This window comes from Erythrolamprus reginae, chromosome 1 (assembly GCF_031021105.1).
Source record: "Erythrolamprus reginae isolate rEryReg1 chromosome 1, rEryReg1.hap1, whole genome shotgun sequence".
Classification (NCBI taxonomy): Eukaryota; Metazoa; Chordata; class Lepidosauria; order Squamata; family Dipsadidae; genus Erythrolamprus; species Erythrolamprus reginae.
The window spans coordinates 74,402,297-74,423,197 of NC_091950.1; the positions used below are offsets into that span (position 1 = coordinate 74,402,297).

General features: G+C 39.5%; 2 protein-coding genes across 3 annotated transcripts in view; one reads left to right on the forward strand and one right to left on the reverse strand.

Annotated features, from left to right (window-relative positions):
- Positions 1–12,667, reverse strand: part of NUBPL (NUBP iron-sulfur cluster assembly factor, mitochondrial) — a 74,947-nt gene extending 62,280 nt beyond the window's left edge. Inside the window, exons 1-3 of one of the 2 annotated variants that reach the window (XM_070755825.1) lie at positions 12,420–12,667; positions 12,022–12,169; positions 7,512–7,546 (exon numbers count right to left, since the gene is read on the reverse strand). In XM_070755825.1, the coding sequence (XP_070611926.1) occupies positions 7,512–7,546; positions 12,022–12,169; positions 12,420–12,482 (246 nt within the window). In that variant the 5' untranslated portion in view covers positions 12,483–12,667. Of the gene's footprint in view, positions 1–7,511; positions 7,547–9,385; positions 9,495–12,021; positions 12,170–12,419 lie in introns of those variants that run through there. The other variant, XM_070755834.1, reaches the window with a different exon arrangement.
- Positions 12,668–14,789: 2,122 nt separating this feature from the next.
- On the forward strand, positions 14,790–20,531 carry DTD2 (D-aminoacyl-tRNA deacylase 2). The gene is made up of 3 exons (XM_070755864.1): positions 14,790–14,975; positions 15,938–16,007; positions 17,325–20,531. The coding sequence occupies exons 1-3, from the start codon at positions 14,865–14,867 to the stop codon at positions 17,648–17,650; spliced, it is 507 nt and encodes a 168-aa protein (XP_070611965.1). The 5' UTR covers positions 14,790–14,864; the 3' UTR covers positions 17,651–20,531.
- The last annotated feature ends 370 nt before the right edge of the window (positions 20,532–20,901 follow it).

The following is a 20,901-nucleotide window of genomic DNA, read 5'->3' on the forward strand; positions in this document are numbered from 1 at the left end:
TGTGTGCTCTTGTGTTGTTGTGGTTGAAGCTGAAGCAGTCGCTGACAGGCAGGACGTTGCAGCATATGATCTTGTGGGCAATACTTAGATCCTGTTTAAGGCGTCATAGTTCTAAACTTTCTAGGCCCAAGATTGAAAGTCTAGTCTCATAGGGTATTCTGTTTCGAGTGGAGGAGTGAAGGGCTCTTCTGGTGAAGTATCTTTGGACATTTTCAAGGGTGTTAATGTCTGAGATGCGATATGGGTTCTAAACAGATGACCCATGACGGCTCGCACTGCATGCTGGACTAGTTGGAGTCTCCAAACGTTTTTTAAGGATAGCTTAAATCGAGACTTGAGGTGATGGGGGCATGAGTGACTGTAAGATAACTCCCTATCTAAATAGGGACGCAACTGGCACACCAGGCGAACCTTGCAAAAGTCCTCTATATCTATAGATAGCTGCCAACTATATTTTTGCTGCTTTTGCTGGGCTCTTGCATCCCTTTGTACCAATAATATAATCCATCCAATTTCTATGCGCTACATCGGATAATGTCCATAAATGTAGGCTCATTTTGGTTGCCTGAAAAATGTGTCAGCAATGATGAAATTGTTTAACTGGCAGAAAACAAAAACTTGTTTTCCTGTCTCATTTAATTTTCCTACTTCATTTTCTTCCTTACTATTTCTAATTTCTAAATTCTGCAGACCAGTCTTTAAACATAATCAGAACAATTTACATGTTTGGTTGATTTCAGACTAAACTTGAACATAAAATTCACCAGTCTCCACTTTTTACATCAGTGTGATGCATAAAGTTGAACAAACTAAAGAGTTGTCCACAAAGTCTAACTGAGATTATCAATGACTGCTTAGTGTTCAAGTATTATATTTGGTATATCCTTCCTTATTATGAAAGCAATGCCCTTCCTTTCCAGTTCTTCATGTTTTTAATAGTAAGCAGGACGATCTTCTAGCAAGTACCGTATCCAATTCCGGTCCGTTTCATTTTGCTGATGCCTAACATTCAATATATAGCTGATTTATTTCATCTTTCAGTCTATTAAGGTTTCCCATGTTCCATATTCCCACTATAATTCTCTCTTTGCAACTTTAGATTTCATTTTTATTGTATGATGTCATTGCATGATGTATTGCAAGTTGACATCCAGAAGTCCATAAATACCCATATTATAAAACCCTTTAGTACCCTAAAAGATCTTCAACCATCACTCATTAGCAAGTTGAGTGACCTGAGATGCCCATCCGCTGACACATTATTGTTAAGAATTTTACTTTATTTATCTATGTGATTTTCTTGGTAAAATGCAAAAGTGGTCATAATTGCCTTTGCCTGCCACAATATGAGGTGATTAGTTTCTATTGTTACGTTGGTGATTATCCATCTTCCTATATTTCTGCTGCCCAGTATAAAAGCCTATTTGCTTTAGCAGGAAAGATCTTCAGGCCTTGTGTAACCTTGCAGTTAGTATATATCCTTGGTATATAGATCTACAGTATCATTTTTTGCTTATCCTACCCAGGACTGCCATACCGCTCTCCACCACAGTGAGGCAATATACAGTGGTACCTCATCTTACGAACGCCTCTTCTAACAAACTTTTCAAGATACGAACCCGGTATTTAAGATTTTTTTGCCTCTTCTTCCGAACTATTTTCACCTTATGAACCCAAGCAGTTGCTGCTGGGATGAAGGAGTTTCTTTTTTTCCCCTTTTTTGAAGAAAGAAAAGGGAGGGGCAGCTTGGAGGAGTAAAGATTTTGCATGCTTGCAAAGGCACTGAAACAGTGTCTTTTTAAGAAAGAAAAGGGAGGGGCAGCTTGGAGGAGTAAAGATTTTGCATGCTTGCAAAGGCACTGAAACTGTGTCTTTTGAAGAAAGAAAAGGGAGGGGCACCCCCCTTGCCTTTCTTCCTTCCCACTCACCCTTTAGCCTAGCCTTGCTTCTTCCACCCGCCCCCTTTAGCTGCTCCTCCCTGCCCTCTGTTCGCCTCCCTTCTAAAGTTTGGGATTTTCCTGAAGGATTTACACACATTATTTGCTTTTACATTGATTCCTATGGGAAACATTGTTTCATCTTACGAACTTTTCACCTTACAAACCTCCTCCTGGAACCAATTAAGTTCGTATGATGATGTACCACTGTAATAGGACTTGAGAAGGGGTATTATTATTACAATTGTTTGCCTTTTTAGATATTTGCTATTTTTGGGTGGCTTTATTATATGCCTTTAAAATATAGTTCATGCACCACTTCAAAGAACTGAAATAATGGAAATATCAATAAACAGCCCAAAGGACAAAACAATGTATTCACTTAATTGGCTCCTTATTTATTTTTATTTGACTTGATGTCCTTTTTTATATTCACACAAAATGTGCTAACTGCAAATTAACAGCAATCCTTTCTTTCACCACCAAACAGATTATTCCCTTTTGCTATAATTCATACAAAACTGATGGTTAGCATCACAGCTTTCCTTGACAAAAGCAATTTTTAAAGAAACTCCCCCCCACATTGTGACAGCATAAGCATAGTTTCTCAGCTGGATCTGTGCCACTTTTAGTCACACACACAGCTGGTGTTTCCTCACTAAAGCACCCTCTTCATAAACAAGAAATCTTGATGTATTGTAGCTGGTTTCTATTAATTTGAATTGCTTCTGCTACAATAAATTGTCTGTGGTTATTATGTTTTCTTTAAACACTCAACCTGGATGAATGCCTTTCAGCCTAGTACAGGGGTGGCGAACCTTTTTTCCCTCAGGTGCCGAAAGAGCAGGCAAACGGGCAATCGCACATGTGCAAGTACCCATACCCATAATTCAATGCCAGGAGAAGGTGAAAACCACTTCCCCCATCACCCCAGAGGCCCTCTGGAGGCCGGAAACATCCTGTTTCCAAACTTCTGGTGGGCCCAGTAGGCTCGTGTTTCGCCCTCCCCAGGCTCCAAAGGCTTTCCTGGAGCCGCGGTATGGTAAAAATGCCCTCCCCTATCCCCCCAGAGGTTCTCTGGAAGCCAAAAACACCCTCCCAGGACCTCTGTACGAGCCAAAAATCAGCTGGCCGGCACATCCATGCACATTAGAGCTGAGCTAGGGCAATGGCTCGTGTGCCAACAGATATGGCTCTGCGTGCCACCTGTGGCACCCATGCCATGGGTTCGCCATTACTGGCTCAGTAAAAGAGCTGAGAACTCTTTAGAGGTTTCATAGGGGAGCAGACCTGACTACTACCATTTGAAAGGTTTTTTTTAAAAAAAATCTGTTATAAGAAAAATTACAATTGACTAGGACGGAAGATAGTATAATGCCTGCTGTCTCCGAAGACAGCAGGCATTATACTATCTTCCTTCCTAGTCATGTCTTTAGAGACATGCAGATACCTTCAGCACCTGCGCAATGCTTTGTAAACTTTATCAATCTCAGTTTTATGCTTATTTTCTATGAGGATTAGCAGAATAGAACAGAACAGAACAGCTTAGTTCAGCTTTATTGGCCAAGTATGATTGGACATGTAAGGAATTTGTCTCCGATGCATACGCTCTCGGTGTACATACAAACAACAAAGTAATAAGTTATAGATCATAAATCATTAAAAAAAATCATAAGTAAAAATACAAATAATTGATAAATCATAATATAACAATAGGAAAACACAGTAGGAGAGATGAGTGGTGAGAAAGATGAGAAGATGGAAAAGATAAGAAGATGACAAGGATAATAGCAATACAGCCTAATACAGGGAAGGCGAACCTTTTATTTTTTTGGCGTGGGTGCCAAAAGACGTGCGTGCATACAATATCACATGTGCCCAGACCCATAATGCAATGCCCTCTCCCACACATGTGCGCATAACCTATCTGGACCGGGACTCATTGCTCACAGTCACTCATGACCTCATTACCTCGAGGTTCGACTACTGTAATGCTCTCTACATGGTGTTTGGAAACTTCAGATCGTGCAGAATGCAGCTGCGAGAGCAATCATGGGCTTCCCTAGGTATGCCCATGTTACTCCAACACTCCGCAGTCTGCATTGGATGCCGATCAATTTCTGGTCACAATTCAAAGTGTTGGTTATGACCTATAAAGCCCTTCATGGCATCGGACCAGAATATCTCCGGGACCGCCTTCTGCCGCACGAATCCCAGCGACCGGTCAGGTCCCACAGAGTTGGCCTTCTCCGGGTCCCATTGACTAAACAATGTCATTTGGCGGGACCCAGGAGAAGAGCCTTCTCTGTGGCGGCCCTGATCCTCTGTAACCAGCTCCCCCCAGATATCAGAGTTGCCCCCACCCTCTTTGCCTTTCGCAAGCTCCTTAAAACCCACCTCTGTCGTCAGGCATGGGGGAATTGAAAATTTTTCCCTTCCCCCTAGGCTTATAGAATTTATACATGGTGTGCTTGTTTGTATGACTGGTCTCTTAAATTGGAGTTTTTTAGATTATTTTTTAATATTAATATTTAATATTAGATTTGTTACATTGTTTTCTTTATTGTTGTTAGCCGCCCCGAGTCTTCGGAGAGGGGCGGCATACAAATCTAATAAATAAATAAAATAAATAAACCTCCCCATGCTTCCCCTACTCGCATGCGCATAGAGCTCACTGAAGCCTCCGGAGCTCATGGATGGAAAAAAACAGACCCAATGCCTCTGATTGGGTCGTCAGGTCCATTTTTCACCCTTCGCAGGCTTTGGAGGCTTTCCTGAAGCCTGGGGAAGGTGAAAGCAACCTCCCTCCAACCTTCTGGAATGCCGAAAATGAACTGGCAAGCACGCGCATGCGTGCTGGAACTGATGTAGGACAATGCCTCCCATGCCCTCAGATATGACTCTGCGTGCCACCTGTGGTACACGTTCCATAGGTTCACTATCATGGGCCTACTACATGGGTAAATATCTTTAGGCATAAATCAATGCTATAGGAGTTAGGTGTTTAGCAGAGTGATGGTGTGGGGAAGAAACTATCTTTGTGTCTAATTGTTTTGACATGTAATGCTCTATGGCGGCATCTTGAGGGGAAAAGTTGAAACTTCTCCTCTCGAGCAGAAATTTCACAAATAGGTAAGTTACAAAAATGTACTCCATGTCCAGAGATTTTGTTTTATTTCACTATCATACACTAAATAAAATCTAAAAAGGGACAATATTATATGCTTATTATACGATATATTTAAATAGGAAGGCACCACAGCATTTGATCCATAAAGTCTCATAAACCGCTCCACATTAACGCATCCCTGTCAAACAGAAGTTGGCTTCATTTGATTCCAATAAAAGGAAGCCACTGAGCATTTACTTCTATTATCAGACTGTAGCATTACCTCAAATAATTGTTTTATGGAGAAAAACATATGACAGCTTGGGCTCATAAAAAAAAGATGAGATACAAATCAAATAAATACATGAATAAAATTAGAATATACCATCTAACTTAAATATATTGTTCTATGTCCTGTTCTGGAATGATAGAACAGATCATGATTTCCTTCTGCATGACATTTGATCAAGTATTTAAAGAACGTTTTCTTATCTCCTTTGTTGTACATTTCCACTCTGTGTCAGTTCAGTGGAGGTGATGTGCCAGTGCCTGGAGGCGGGGAGGGTCTGGATGGGTGTCAACAGGTTCAAGCTCAATTTATTTATTTATTGGATTTGTATGCCGCCCCTCTCCGTAGACTCGGGGCGGCTAACAACAGTAATAAAAACAGGATATAACAATCCAATATTAAAACAGTTAAAAACCCTTATTATAAAATAAAACATACATACAGACATACCATGCATAAAATTGTAAAGGCTTAGGGGGAAAGAGGATCTCAGTTCCCCCATGCCTGGCAGCAGAGGTGGGTTTTAAGAAGCTTACAAAAGGCAAGGAGGGTGGGGGCAATTCTAATCTCTGGGGGGAGTTGGTTCCAGAGGGCTGGGGCCGCCACAGAGAATGCTCTTCCCCTGGGTCCCGCCAAGCGACATTGTTTAGTTGACGGGACCCGGAGAAGACCCACTCTGTGGGACCTAACTGGTCGCTGGGATTCGTGCAGCAGAAGGCGGTCCCTGAGATAATCTGGTCCGGTGCCATGAAGGGCTTTATAGGTCATAACCAACACTTTGAATTGTGACCGTAAACTGATCGGCAACAAATGCAGACTGCGGAGTGTTGGTGTAACATAGGCATTTTTGGGGAAGCCCATGATTGCTCTCATAGCTGCATTCAATCCCGACAAGACAGAGTGGCTGTGGATTCTGACTCCCAAGGACAATACCATCTGTCCTTCCATCACTCGGGGGGGACGACACTTCTGACTCCCTCAGAGAAGATCCACAACTTGGGAGTCCTCCTCAATCCACAGCTGACATTAGAACAACATCTCTCAGCTGTGGCAAGGGGGACATTTGCACAGGTCCGCCTGGTACACCAGTAGTGAGTCAATTTGGACAGGGAGTCTCCCCTCACCTCAAGGCTCGATTACTGCAATGCACTCTACATGGGGCTACCTTTAAAGAATGTTCAGAGACTGCAGTTAGTCCAAAATGCAGCCACGTCACCTGTCATGGGTTTACCAAGGTATATATCACCATCACGAGCTGCATTGGTTGCCGATTGGTCTCCGGACACAATTTAAATTGTTGTTCGTTACCTATGAAGCCCTACATAGCTTAGGACCAGAGTATTTACAGGACCGTCATATCCTGCCTCATATATCCCAGTGGCCAGTTAGATCCCACACGGTCAGCCTTCTCCAGGTCCCGTCAGCCAAGCAATGTCGCCTTATGAGGCTAATGAATCTCCTTATGAATCCCCATTTAGAATACTGAGTCTAGTTCTCCTCACCACAAGAAAGATGCTGAGACCCTAAAAAGAGTACAGAGAAGAAGAACAAAGATTAACAGCTAACGGGACTAGGTATGTTTGGCTTAACAAAGAGAAGATTCAACAAAGGCATGATAGCAGTCTTCCAATATTTGAAGGGCCGGCACAGGGAAGAGGGAATCAATTTTTCTCCATAGCGCCTGAGGATGGGATAAGGAGTAATGTTGGGAGATCCAGCCTGGAAATGAGGAATTTCCTGACAGCAAGAACTATTAACCATGGAGCTGTGGGTGCTCCATTACTGGAAGGTTTTTAAGAAAAGAAAAGCTAGTGTATAAGGATTCCTGCCTTGAGCAGGGACTTGAAGACCTCCAAGCATTCTTCGTATTCTATGATTCTATACAATATGCATGCATCAAATTGTAAAATTAAATCCTAATTCTAAGAATATATTTTATTTCTCCTCAGTGCTTCATTGTACTTATGCAATATTGATGTTGCAATTAAAAATAATAATTTTAACATTTTCTTCAACATATTAATTCAAAGAATCCTGGAGGGAGAAAAATGTAACCTTTATTATTTAAAACCACCTATTGAAATCACAGCAGTGCAAGTGATTTAAATCTATCCCTAAAGAGAAGTTAGTAATATGTTTTATTAATACTTGAAACAAACCTTCAGCGGTCACTTACCGGTTCATTTGCTGCCAATGCAAGGGCTACATTTACTGGAAAAGGAAGAAAAATAATTTATCAACATTCTTCCAGTGTTAACATCAAAAGTTAAATCAATACAAGGAATGTGTCTACATTGCTAGGCTAATGAATTACTATTGCTAGGCTATATTTTTTCTAAGAAAAAATCTGGGTAATGAATTACTGAGTAGTAATTATTGTAATCCACACACAAGAATGGTGGAAACAATACCTTGGAAATCATAATCTGTACATTTTAAGTCAGGATGGGGAACATGACACCCAAAAACTGCATGGGATCTTGATTCTTATTTATTTACAGAGGGCATAAAAGCAATAAAGCCTTATGATGACAATTGAATACAAATACATGATTAATAATTAACATAAACCAAAATATATATAAAAAAGATTAAACACAATAATTTGAAATTTTAAAATAGTGGCAATTCACTTGTCATTCAATACCTCTCCAAAAGTTAAGACAGATGATGGTGTGAATATTAATGCCAGGGGAATCTATTTTGTAAGGCTGGAGAAATAACTGAGAAAAAGGACATCCTGGCAATAAAACAGCAGACTGAATTAGCTATAAGCCTGGAATGTTAAAAAGAAATTATGGAAATGAGCTTTGGACTTGGTTTGTCTGTCCATTAACAGAATACTGAAAGTCTCTGGCAACAGAAAAGGACCAAATTTGGGGGCGGGGAGCAAAAAAAAATCTGATTGGAAAATTGGTTAAATCCATCTGCAAGTGGCAGAAATGTACAGTGATCCCCCGGGTATTGCGATCCCGATCATTGCGAAACGGCTATATGGCGATTTTTCAACCCGGAAGTAAAAACACCATCTGCGCATGCGCGCCCTTTTTTCTATGGCCACGCATGCGTAGATGGCGCCGGGCAGATCAGCTGCTGGGCGGCTTCCCTGGGTCTTCCCCCTCTTGCTGGCGGGAGGGCGAGCGGCGGGCATCAGCGAGGAGTTTGCGTGGGCGGCAGGGAAACCCCAGCGCCGCTTCCCAGCTGAGTCCTGAAGCCAAACGCGGAAGTTCGCTTCAGGACTCAGCTGGGGAACGGCGTGGGCGGGCGAAGGGCGGGCGAGCGGCAGCGAGGAGTTTGCGTGGGCGGTGGGGAAACCCCAGCGCCGCTTCCCAGCTGAGTCCTGAAGCCAAACGCGGAAGTTCGCTTCAGGACTCAGCTGGGAAGCGGCGCGAGCGAACGGCGTGGGCGGGCGAAGGGCGGGCGAGCGGCAGCGAGGAGTTTGCGTGGGCGGTGGGGAAACCCCAGCGCCGCTTCCCAGCTGAGTCCCGAAGCCAAACGCGGAAGTTCGCCTTTGCCTTCTGGCTTCAGGACTCAGCTGGGAAGCGGCGCGAGCGAACGGCGTGGGCGGGCGAAGGGCGGGCGAGCGGTGGGCGCGCGGGCAGGCAGGCGGGCGGACAAGACAAGCGGCGGGCGCGGCAGCAGCGAGGAGTTTGCGTGGGCGGCAAGGAAACCCCAATCTTCGGCTCCTCGCTGCTGCGGCGGAAGTAAAAACACCATCTGCGCATGCGCAGATGGTGTTTTTACTTCCGCACCGCTACTTCGCGAAAAACCGATCATTGCGAGGGGTCCTGGAACGGAACCCTCGCAATAATCGGGGGACCACTGTATTTCTTTATTTGACAAACCATTTTATTTAAAAAATACAATTTACAACATTAAAAACCTAATATAAACTAAAACAAAACAAAAGAAAGTTACAAGAAAGGAAAAAGAAAAAATAGAATACAGTATAAAGAAAAGGAAATGTATAAACTGATTTTCCCCTTCATATAAACAATTTTAGTAACTTATCACATTCTCTTAAAATACAATGAATGATCTCTTTCTTACCATATCTCATCTCATCTGTAAAAATTCCAGTCATTTTAATTTTGATGTCAGCAAAAGTCTATTACCAGAGATAACATATCTATTCTAACCTTGATCAAATAAACCAACATTTCACTCCTTTCTTTAAATTCCCAATCTTTAGCCTTTTATATATCCTAGAACTTGATTTTTTATTTTTTTATTTGTCACTGCTGTCAGGGGTAAAGAATCAAGATCACATTTTAAGTTCCAGTTAAGAAGATAAGCCTTTAACATGAATCTAATGGTCAATTAATGGTCATCATTAGGGTTCAGGAGGGAAGTGTTTTTAACAGGAAAGTGAACACAAGAACAAGGGGACACAATCTGAAGTTAGTTGGGGGAAAGATCAAAGGCAACATGAGAAAGTATTATTTTACTGAAAGAGTAGTAGATCCTTGGAACAAACTTCCAGCAGACGTGGTTGGTAAATCCACAGTAACCGAATTTAAACATGCCTGGGATAAACATATATCCATTGTAAGATAAAATACAGGAAATAGTAAAAGGGCAGACTAGATGGACCATGGGGTCTTTTTCAGCCGTCAGTCTTCTATGTTTCTATGTTTCTATCTCTAAATTAGCGCTGGGTAAGAATTAATGGAATTCAAGGAGGGCTAGATTTGGAATGGTTGTGGAAACATAATGACTCCAGACTTATTCCTCTGTTGATTCTGCCCCCAAGCACTCCTCTTCTTCTCCTACACTTCTCACAAAATTCTTCAAAGTTTAACAAGTCTTTTTTATATATCCAATATAGGAAAATTATCCAGGTCATTCTTACGATTTCTATATGCCTTTCAATTATTAAGACATTAACTTGTTTCTTTTGCATGTCCGTTGTAATATCTTTTTTCTGAGTCATTCTTGTAACCTATTATTTTTAAATCCACTTTCAGGCAAAATTGATTCTCTTTCACAGCATCTTTTAAACATTATCTATAGAGGGAACATCTCTTAAAATTAACCTCTGGGTTCATTGTTCAAAAATATGAAATATGCCTAATGCTTTAAAATAGTTTGTTTTATTGTATTAGTGAATCAAATTTAATTTCACTTCTCCTTTAAATATAATTTTTATTTATTTCTTGATCCCTATAATATTCAGTTTTGAATTCTTATTTATTATGTTTTTTTCTAAATGATTAAAATTATAATCCAAAATAAAACTATTCTCCTACAGAAAATTATAATTTTGGAATTGTCAGTAATTCCAAATTCTTATTTCCAAATTCTTTAATTTTCTAAAATCAAAATTTTAATCACCCTTTTTGTGGTTTATTTGAAAAAAATGTTACTCAGTTCTTATATAGGTAGCCTTTGACTTACAAACATTTAATGATAGCTCAAAGGTACAACAATCTAGGACAGTATGGCGAACCTTTTTTTCCTCGGGTACCAAAAGAGCATGGAGGTGCACTATCGCGCATGCTCAACTGCCTGCACCCGTAATTCAATGCCTGGGGAGGGCGGAAACAGCTTCCCATGCCCCCCCGAGGCCCTCTGGAGGCTGGAAACGGCCTGTTTCCCAACTTCTGGTGGACCCAGTAGGCTCGTGTTTCACCCTCCCCAGGCTCCAAAGGCTTCCCTGGAGTCAGGGAGGGTAAAGAGGCCCTCCCCCATTCCCCTCCCCCCCCCAGGCTCTCTGGAAGTCAAAATGCCCTCCCAGAGTCTTTGTACAAGCCAAAAATCAGCTGGCTGGCACACACATGCATGTTGGTGCTGAGTTAGGGCAAACGCTCGCGTGCCAGCAGATATGGCTCCGCGTGCCACCCGTGCTATAGGTTTGCCATCACTGACCTAGGAAAAAGTAACTTACAACCTGTTGTTGAAGTGATAACATTCAACCATCCTCGCAGTCAGGTATCACAATTTGGGCACATGGCCACAGGCTTGCATTTATGATAGTTGCGGCATCTAGCAGTCCCATGATAGTAAATACTACCTCTGATTGGCCCCGCCCCATCTATTCTCGGCCTCCTGAGTGCCAGCTGACAGGAAATGGGGATTTTGCAGTTACTTTCCCATGGAGTGGAGAGGTAATGGAAATTTTACAGTATCCTTCCCTTACTAGCCCAAGCCAAGCCAAGCCACATCACAGGACTGGTAGTAAAAAAAAAATTTGAAGCCCACTACTGATGCATATGTGTGTGCATATATATGTATGAAAGTCTTGGCATATTCGGGTTTCTTCCCGTGTAGGATTCAGATATTTTTGACGACGTTTCGACGAGGTTGCACTCGTCATCTTCAGGCTGGTGCTTCTGTCCTTGTTCTAGGGCGAGTTCACCCTAGAACAAGGACAGAAGCACCAGCCTGAAGATGATGAGCGGGACCTCGTCGAAACGTCGCCAGAAATATCTGAATCCTACAGGGGAAGAAACCCGAATATGCCAAGGCCTTCATACCTGTACCCGTGAAAATCTACGAAAAAATATATATGTATGTGTATACATGCATATGTGTATGAATGTTATGTGTGTATGTATGTATGTGTGTGTGTATGTATGCACACACACAAGGCAGGGAAAACATAATAATTATAGTAATAATGGAATGCATATATGAAAAAGTTGAACATGCATATACCATATTCCTAATATAATATGATGACTTACCAGCCGTTGTGGACTTTCCTACGCCCCCTTTACCAGAAGCCACAAGCAGCACTTGCTTAACTCCTTCAATCGGCTTTTGTTTCGGAAGCCCTCTAGCCATGATCTTGCGACGCTTGTCTTGGAGGACACCGTCCTTCGTATTTGAGGACTTTAAAGAAAAAGCAAGAATGCACACGTTCAAAAGCTTGATCTGCGGTATGCACTACAGTTTGCCGATTTGAGAAAAAATATATAGCAACCTAGGAAGTTGTCCCATCTCACAGCTAAAATTGCCTGCTATTCTTCTTGAACCTCTTACGATTCCAAAATATTGCTACATTACTGTTGCATATGACAGCAAGTTTGGTATCACACTTAACACAACGAGCGAGACAAAGACCTGCACCTTAAAAGCCTACCATTTTTTTCAAATTTGCCGCCACTCGGTTTAGCAGCCTGACGGAGAGCAGATTGCCAACCATTTATCTTGTTCGAAATCCTTTCCGGTATTCTCGGGCAGTTCCCCTACAGTTTTCTGAGAAAGAGATGACCCTGTGCAATTCACCGCTCAGGTTAATCTGATGGCAAAGAGTTAAAACGATAGAGTTGGCATTCTGCGAGGAGGCGCTCTCCCCAAGTCTTACAGGAAATGAAAGGAACCAAACCGGAAGGGTTCCCCCGCGACATAATGATGCTAGGCACTTCCAGGCACCAGTTCTTGTAAAATCATTTCCGGGATAAAGCTAGAGCGGTTCTTTTTGTTTTTTGTTTCATCTCGGGGGAACGATAGAGTAGACTATTGGCTAGAACGGCACTTTCCAACATTAAAGACACTTGCAGCGTTCCCCTCGGTTACTGCGCTATATTTCATACTTTTCTCAATCTTGGCAAGTCAGCATATTGGCGGATGAATTATAGGACTTTAAACTCACACATCTTAAAGTTGCCAAGGTTGAGAAACACCGATTTAATGGGTTACTTCCTTCCTTTAAGGTCTCAAATCTTTTAAAGACTGCGAGGGCAAAACATTTCCCAGCTATTCCCATCACACCATTGTAGCCGTGAAAGGATGCACACAAAACCTACATTATATAGACTTCCCCCCACCAATCTTCTGAGAATTAGAAAAGGCAAACCTCTTGAACACCCAATAGGCATATAGGACACAAGGCGAGACATGGAGGGAAGAGTCTCCTGTCATTCAAACATCTTCCAAACGGAGTAAATGCTTTCACCGCTTTTCCCCAACAGGGTTGGAGCTACTAGCGTTGGGTACTTCTAGGCAATCAGCACCTCAATGCCAATCAATAATTAAAGTAATTAAAGTACTTTTAATTACTTTAAATTAAGTAATTAAATTAATAATTAAAGTAAAATAATTAAAGTAACACCGCAAGATGCGCAACCCCCAATATTAAACATGCTGGTATCCATGGCATCATGTTTTTTTTAATGGTCTTTTAAAGTTTTTAATTACTTTTTATCCATCCCATCTTCTCCCACTCACAAAAAGCAAGTGACCTAGCATAATTGTGCTAGTTTACCCAAGAAAGGAAATACATTTTGAAAATGATTGGAACTAGTGCCTGCTGCCACTTACATTGCTTGGATGTAAAATATGGAGTCAGAAGCAATACATTTCCATCTAAGGTACATGACATTTAAACAGTTATTTGGGTAACCCTATTTTTTCCCACAGTAACGAGGATAGATCAAAGTTTGAGAAAACTATACCCCAAATGAAGTTCCAAGATAAGTCTGGGTCAGTTTCCTGACTCCTATCAGAAAATAAAATCCTTTTTTCAGCCTCCTATTAAGCAGGGTGCTCAATTGGGCATTCCCCATTCTATAACTAACACAACCCATAGCCTTTCTTGTTCTGAATAGGCTATGCATCTTTCTTGCTTTCAAAAACTGAGAACAGCTTTATTTTACTGCCTGAGTCCCCGGAAAGGGGCGGTAAAATATTAATGTTATTGTTATTATTATTAATCATCATCATCATCATTACTACTACTACTACTACTATTACTACTACTTACATGAGAACCTATTTATTTCATCTCAAGTTATCCATCTCCCCTTATAGCAAAAGCACTTAGATTTATATACTGCTTCACAGTGCTTTACAGCCTTCTCTAAGCAATTTATAGAGTCAGCATATTGCCCCCAAAAATCTGGATCCTCATTTTGCTAACCTCAGAAAAAGGGAAAGCTGAGTCAACCTTCAGCCGGTGAGAATAGAACTGCAGGCAGCCAGCAGTCAGTATTCTAACCACTGGACTCTCAGTGGCTCATTGTATCTGAACTGTACATACTTGGTTCTGTCTCCAGCCAATTATACTTAAGGCATCCATCCAGATTACTAATATCTCTGATATTTGCTACCTTTTTAACCAGTCTTTGAATCAGCTTCACTCATTTCCCCGAATTTATTGCAGTCTTTTGAGTTCCATAAAAATGTAGTCTTCCTTTCTCTTTAGATCAGTTGGCTGTGTCACAGCACATTTAAAATGGACTGAATAGATTTGAGTTTAATAATGTGCCGTAAATATATCTGATTTACAAAACAGGAGGATCCAGTTAGGTTCTCTTGTGTTTTCAAGTTTTGTGAAATAATTCTAACCTCAGCTATTGTTTTCAATGGACGATTTGTACTACTTTGCTTTCCAGTTTTTCACATTGTGTGCAGGGGGCATTAAAACGAATTGCCTCTCAACGAAGCATCAAAGGCTAAGGACTACAAAGAAAAGCGGTAGGAGTTTTGCGTCATCTTAGAGGAGGAACTTGGAGGAGGAGTTTGAGAAAAAGACTAGGCGCCGCGTTTGCTTGCCTCTGAGTTGTTCGCTTGTGTGTGTGCGTTTATGGCTGATTCAAACCCGAGTCCAATAGCTCGCGTGCTATTGCAGCAGTGTCTGCACGCGCAGCTGCAAGTGAAGCCTGCTGAGCCGGATTCCGAAGCCATATGGGTAGAGGTAATATTAGCATTGCAAATCTTGTGGGTTGAGGGTCAAATTCTCTTCGCTTTGATGCATGCTTGTACCAGTCTCGTCCCAACTGCCCTGCAGACCTGTCTCCGAGATCCGCAGAGATCCGGAGTTCATATCTCTATCTACAACACCGCAGATTAGATTTCCATATTGTAATCTGCCTTTCTGAAATGGCCAGGAACTGATAATGTGCATTATGGCAGTAATCTGTAAGGAAATTTTCATAATACGGAAATACTTCACTGCCTATTAACATGCCTGCCCTCTAGTGACCAAGCTAATATTTTATACTAAAAATATTTCCGGCACTAAGTTTTTTTTTAATGGTTTAGGGATTTTACCGCATGTGAAAATTCGCTTGCTTTGACTAGTGTGACATCTACTGAAATAACGCGTTAAGATTGCACAGGTCTCTTCCGCAGCTTGTACTAAACCCACTGAATGTTATTTATGTTCAAAAATATTTAGGCACCTTCCAATTTTTCTTAGGCAGTCGATAGAAACAGCAGCCATATGTCTATTCAGGGCTTCAGGACATCTGGAACATACAAATATTTAGAACTTTGTCACTAAAATGTATTTCTAAATGTGTAATCTTTGGAATTTCAATAGGGTAGCCTTCTAACTTAGTCCAGCATAAACTCTTCAAGAGTGTTTCCTTTGTTTTAAAAATGTGTCATTGCTTTTAGCATGCCAAATATTTTTCAATGTACTTTGAAACAGTATTTTGAAATACATAATTTTTCCTGAATACTCAGTAATCAGAAATAATCTTTATTTAACTTGGTGAATCTTCTCTATTAATTGAACTTTGTAGGATTGTGCAGTTGCACTATTTGGATTCAGAATATTGTTTTTAAATTATTGTAAACAGTAAATCACACTTTCCAAATCAATCAATCAATATATAATGATTCTTCGTTATATATCTTTGTCATTTTATATAGATCCAACGTGGTCTTATTATCTATATATGTTTCTTCAAAGGGGCCAGTGAAGATATTATTCCCAAAATGGGTAGGTTTTCCAGATAAATTATTGTTAGAACTAGTTATTAAAAATACTGTTTACTGTGTTTGTATGCAAACAAAAGTTTGTTCTGTAACCACAACAAACATTTCCTTCCAAACTGTAATTGTATCAAGTTCTTGTTAATAGAGGCAGCAAACATTAATAAAATTCTTATATTTATGTTTATACCTAAGTATCGTTTATATGTAAATTAATTTTTTTAACAAAAAATATTTTAGAGTTTGCTTTGGAAATAAACAGAGCAAGTGGCACAAAATCATTTTATTTTTATTTATTTATATATTATTTACAGGTTAAAACATTAAAACTACACATATTAGAGTTTTTAAAAATTATACTAAAACCAAAACTAAGAAACAAACAGAACGAGGATGAGATTTTCTTACCACATCAATTACTTCCAGCAGTTTACTGTCCTGTATTGTGTAATTACTGTACATCCTCCTTTAAAAGTATAGATAAGATCAAAATCCTTTGTTGCTTCTTAGGCTCTATATCCAATATGCAGCAGACAGCTAAATCACAGGTACACAACTTGCAGTGGCAGAGAACTTGGCAAATCTGAGTCAATCCAATTTTCATTACTATCCAAGCCTGCAGAAGTTAGACAAGTACCTCATTCTGTTTTATCTTTTTATAGTTTCAAATTATAGTTTTGACAAAATACATAATACATCCTACATAATAAATTAATTTATAATTATATAAATAAATAAGAAATAGTCCTTAGAAATAGCTTAGTTGGCTCTCACTTCAACTAGTAAATAGATATTGAGAATGGTATCTCAATATTACAAAAAGTTATTTGAAAAAGAGTTGTGGGATTTACTGTTTGCTGGATAGAAACCTTTAGAGAAACCAGTTCTCTAAGTTTAATCATTTACTTGCTCCAATTTTTTTTTTGACTGTGTAGAAAAATAAATGCTTAATGGAGCCAGTAGAGGGAACTAGCATATAGATAAATACAGTATTTTATTTGAGCTGGTTTTGGAAACTTAATAGTACAGTACTTGCATTTCAATTTATACAGCATGTGCTGCATTTGACTATTAAGAACTGGTGCATGAATGTTTTCATTTGTTTTCCCCTTCTCATTCTTTGCTTTGTATTAGATTTTTTAGACTATGTGAACAGGGCCTATATTACTTTATTGATCCACAAGCTTGTTCTTTTAAGGTTTTCTTATACTAATAACTAAAGTATAAATATGTTCAATAAATAAAGAAAATTTAAACATGTCTTATTAATAATGTATGTGTTTGAACCTGTTAATCAAGTATTTTCCCCTATTATTTTTTGCAGTCAGCACAATCTTGAATGTAAAATTAAGTGAATGTGAAGATGGCAAATATGTCTCTGTTTTGGATTTGCCAGGCAGCATACTTGTAATACCACAAGGCACACTGGGTGGTAAACTGAAAGGAAGAAGAATGCAATATCATGCCAACATTGAAAAAGAAATTGGATTAGAACTCTATTCCCAGTTTGTGATTCAGTGTGAAAAACAACTGGCTGATAACGTCAAATGTGCAGAAGCTGGTGTAGTCTTGAAGCATGGCACATATGGCAACCGACAAGTATTGAGAGTAGATACAAATGGACCTTTCACTCATCAGATTGAGTTTTGAGACATATGTGCTACAGGTAACAGTATCCTTAACGTGATGCTAATGTTTGAGTGCAAAGAAAATTGAAATGTCCACCAGTAAATTTAGGTCCACATTAATATATTTATTTTTAACTACATTATCCCATAGATTTCTTTATCATACTTTGAAAACAAACAACAATTCTGTCATGGAAAACAAAAGGCTCCAACAGAAGGCGGTTTGGTCCATGAATCCTTTCAACCAGCTATTTACCTATATAGTTTCTTTTCGTACATATACACATACACAGACATATACACAAACACACGCACTGTATGTACACACACAGCCCTATTGTCTCTATCATATGTTACACACACACACACACACACACATGGTTGATTTTCTGTCGAAATCACCCTGGTATTCCCAAAGGGGAGGAAGCAACTTTGCTTTCCTTTCGCCTCTCGCCCCCTCGCAGGGGCCATTCCAAGACAGATAAATTGTTTTATAGTCGACAAACTATCATTTACATGGTTACATATTTTTGCTGATAAAGAAAAGGAAGGAGACTAGTATAGATATATTTCAAGCTATTTTGCTCTCATCACCTAGCCATACCCTTACCGGGATTTGGTAAGGCAGCAGCTTATAACCTCTTGGCCAGTGATGGTGAACCTATGGCCATATCTACCGGCATGCAAGGGAAGCCTCTGGAACCTCGGGAGGGTGAAAAAAAGGCCTGCCAGGGCCATTGGAAGTCAGGAAACAGGACATTTCCAGCCTCTGGACTCTGGAGGCTTCCAGGGGGCAAGAGAGGCTGTTTTCGCCATCCCCAGGCTCCAGTAACGCTTCTGGAGCCTGGGGAGGGTACAAAACTGGCCTACTGGGCCCACACAAAATTTGAAAATGTGGGAGCAGGGATATTGTACGCACATATATGGTGGGCATGGCGGCACGGGCAGTCATGCTTGCATGTGTAGCGGGTTCGAAGGGCATTGAATTAGGAGGGTGGACACTTGCACGTGCACAATAATGTGTGTGCACACACTTTTGGCACCTGAGGGAAAAAAGGTTCGCCATCACTGCTATAGGCCATAGGTTCGCCTGTCTCAGCTTCTACCAGGGAAGAGTTATATGTTTTTTTCTGTCAAATCACCCTGGTATACCCAAATATGCTTCCTTTTTGCCACTCGCCTCCCATACACACACAAAGAGAGAGAGAGAGAAACCATATACTTCCTATTACCTCTATCCTATTATTACCACAATGTTTCTTCTACTCTAAACTATTATTATTATCTATATACTTTGATCTATATAATATATGTATCAATATTTCCCTCTTACCAAGTCTATTCTGACTTTTATTCCCCTTCTCTGGGATTTCTTCTTTTTTACTTCTCTTTTAATGGCCAGTAGGCAGCGCTCTTGCATCTTTCTAAATTGTGCTTTCTTTTCCTGGGTCTTTGTACATATTTTCTATGGCCTATCCATTCTCTTTCTTTTTAATGGCCAGTCTCTTTCTCTCTTGGAAAAAGACAATGGCAAACCATTTCTGAAATCTTGCAAAAAGAAAAAAAAATCTCCAGGCAGTTAGTTGCCAGGAATCTCAGATATATGTATGCACACATACATTTTTTTTAATAAACAGGAAAAGGGTAATTGGAATTTTGATTTGGAAAGTTAAAAACAAAGGTTCCAGCTGGATTTGAAAAGATTTTGGAATTTATCATAATAATCCTTACCATAGGAAAATGATTTTTTAAAATTTTTGTTAGAAAACATGATAAAATGAGACTTTGAACATTGGACAGTAGAGGGAACTAGAGGGAACTTAATATTAAATTTAAAGGAGAAGAATATTTAAATGTGTCTGACTAATACAGAATGAAATAAAATATTTTAACACTGGATATATTGAAATATATTTTTGAACCACGGACCTAGAAACTGTCTTTAAGAGTGTTTCCTTAGATAGTATTAAAAATGATTTGGAAGAGGAACAAGTTGTACTTGACAACATTGAGACCTAATTTAAAGTATATTTAGTAATGATAACCTACAAGAATGAAATGGGAAAAGATGCTATACTAGACTACAAAGGAAATCCACTAATGTCATTAATTAAAATGAATATACAAATAACAAACTAAGAGAGTGACCTGGATAATTTTTCTATATTATATTTACAAGAAAGCTTACTAAAGCTTTGAATAATGTTGTTAGAAAGCACAAAGAAAAAATGAAAAGAAATCACATTCTAAAACATTATTTGAAGATCAAGAGTGTTAGAAATAAAAGTAAGGAATATAAAGTTGTTTTAATCAATGTTTATTAATGTTAGAATAGATACTTTATTATATCTGGTAATCCTTGATGGACTTCTGCTGATCAGAACTGAAATGACAAGATTTAGAGATTTGTTAAATATTCAAGAACAATTAAATGTTCCCATATTTAATTAAATTACTTATTTAATTACGTATCTAATTCCCATATTTAATTCATTTTCCCCTTCCCATAGAAAACATAATTTATGGTCTTCTAAGAGGTGATAAATTAGTAAAATTGTTTATATTGGTGATAAAGTCACTTCTTTATATATTTCTTTTTCATTACTACATTATTTTTTCTATTTTTTACGTCTTCTTTTTCTTCTATATTGTTTGTATCTTTATCTTTGCAATTATAATTCTTAATAAACAGTTTTTAATTCTGGAGACTTTTGGAAGGGCAGGATTATGGCATCTATAGATGATGGCACCTATAGATGCTGGATTGTAGCATGGATAGCCTCTTATCTTCCTAAAATGGGCCTAAATTCCACTGCTATCTCTTTTATTAATGTCTTCAGTATGTTGGTATAACTTTTGTAGTTCTTAACTTTCAAATTCAAATAAAACATGATTCTCACATTGCCTCCCTGCCAATTCTAAAATTGACTCTTGCTACAAAGGAGATCAAGATTTATATGAAATTGGGATTTTAAAAAAATGCACTGCTTGCCTGCTCTTTGGATCATTCTTGAGGTTACAGATCTTACAGGCAAAATGATGGCAGCTGTGGCAAAGAGATCTCTTAACCAGCTCTGGACAGTTGCTGCCTTTTCTGAGATTAGAGGCACTGATTCTGAAATTGGAGATACAGTACTGTATTCAGTGTAACTCACACACTTGTCACCTGTAATTTGTACTACTACAATTCTTTCTCTATAGGCTGTCTTAAATCTTTGGCTCACCACAGAACCTGTCACACCTATTATAGCAATGGTACACCACTGTTAAAAG

Coding starts and splice junctions, on each gene's coding strand:
- DTD2 (XM_070755864.1), top strand. CDS start 14,865: ATGGCTGATTCAAACCCGAGTCCAATAGCTCGCGTGCTATTGCAGCAG. Junction 14,976..15,937: donor CCGAAGCCATATGGGTAGAG/GTAATATTAGCA, acceptor CATTTTATATAG/ATCCAACGTGGTCTTATTAT. Junction 16,008..17,324: donor AGATATTATTCCCAAAATGG/GTAGGTTTTCCA, acceptor TATTTTTTGCAG/TCAGCACAATCTTGAATGTA.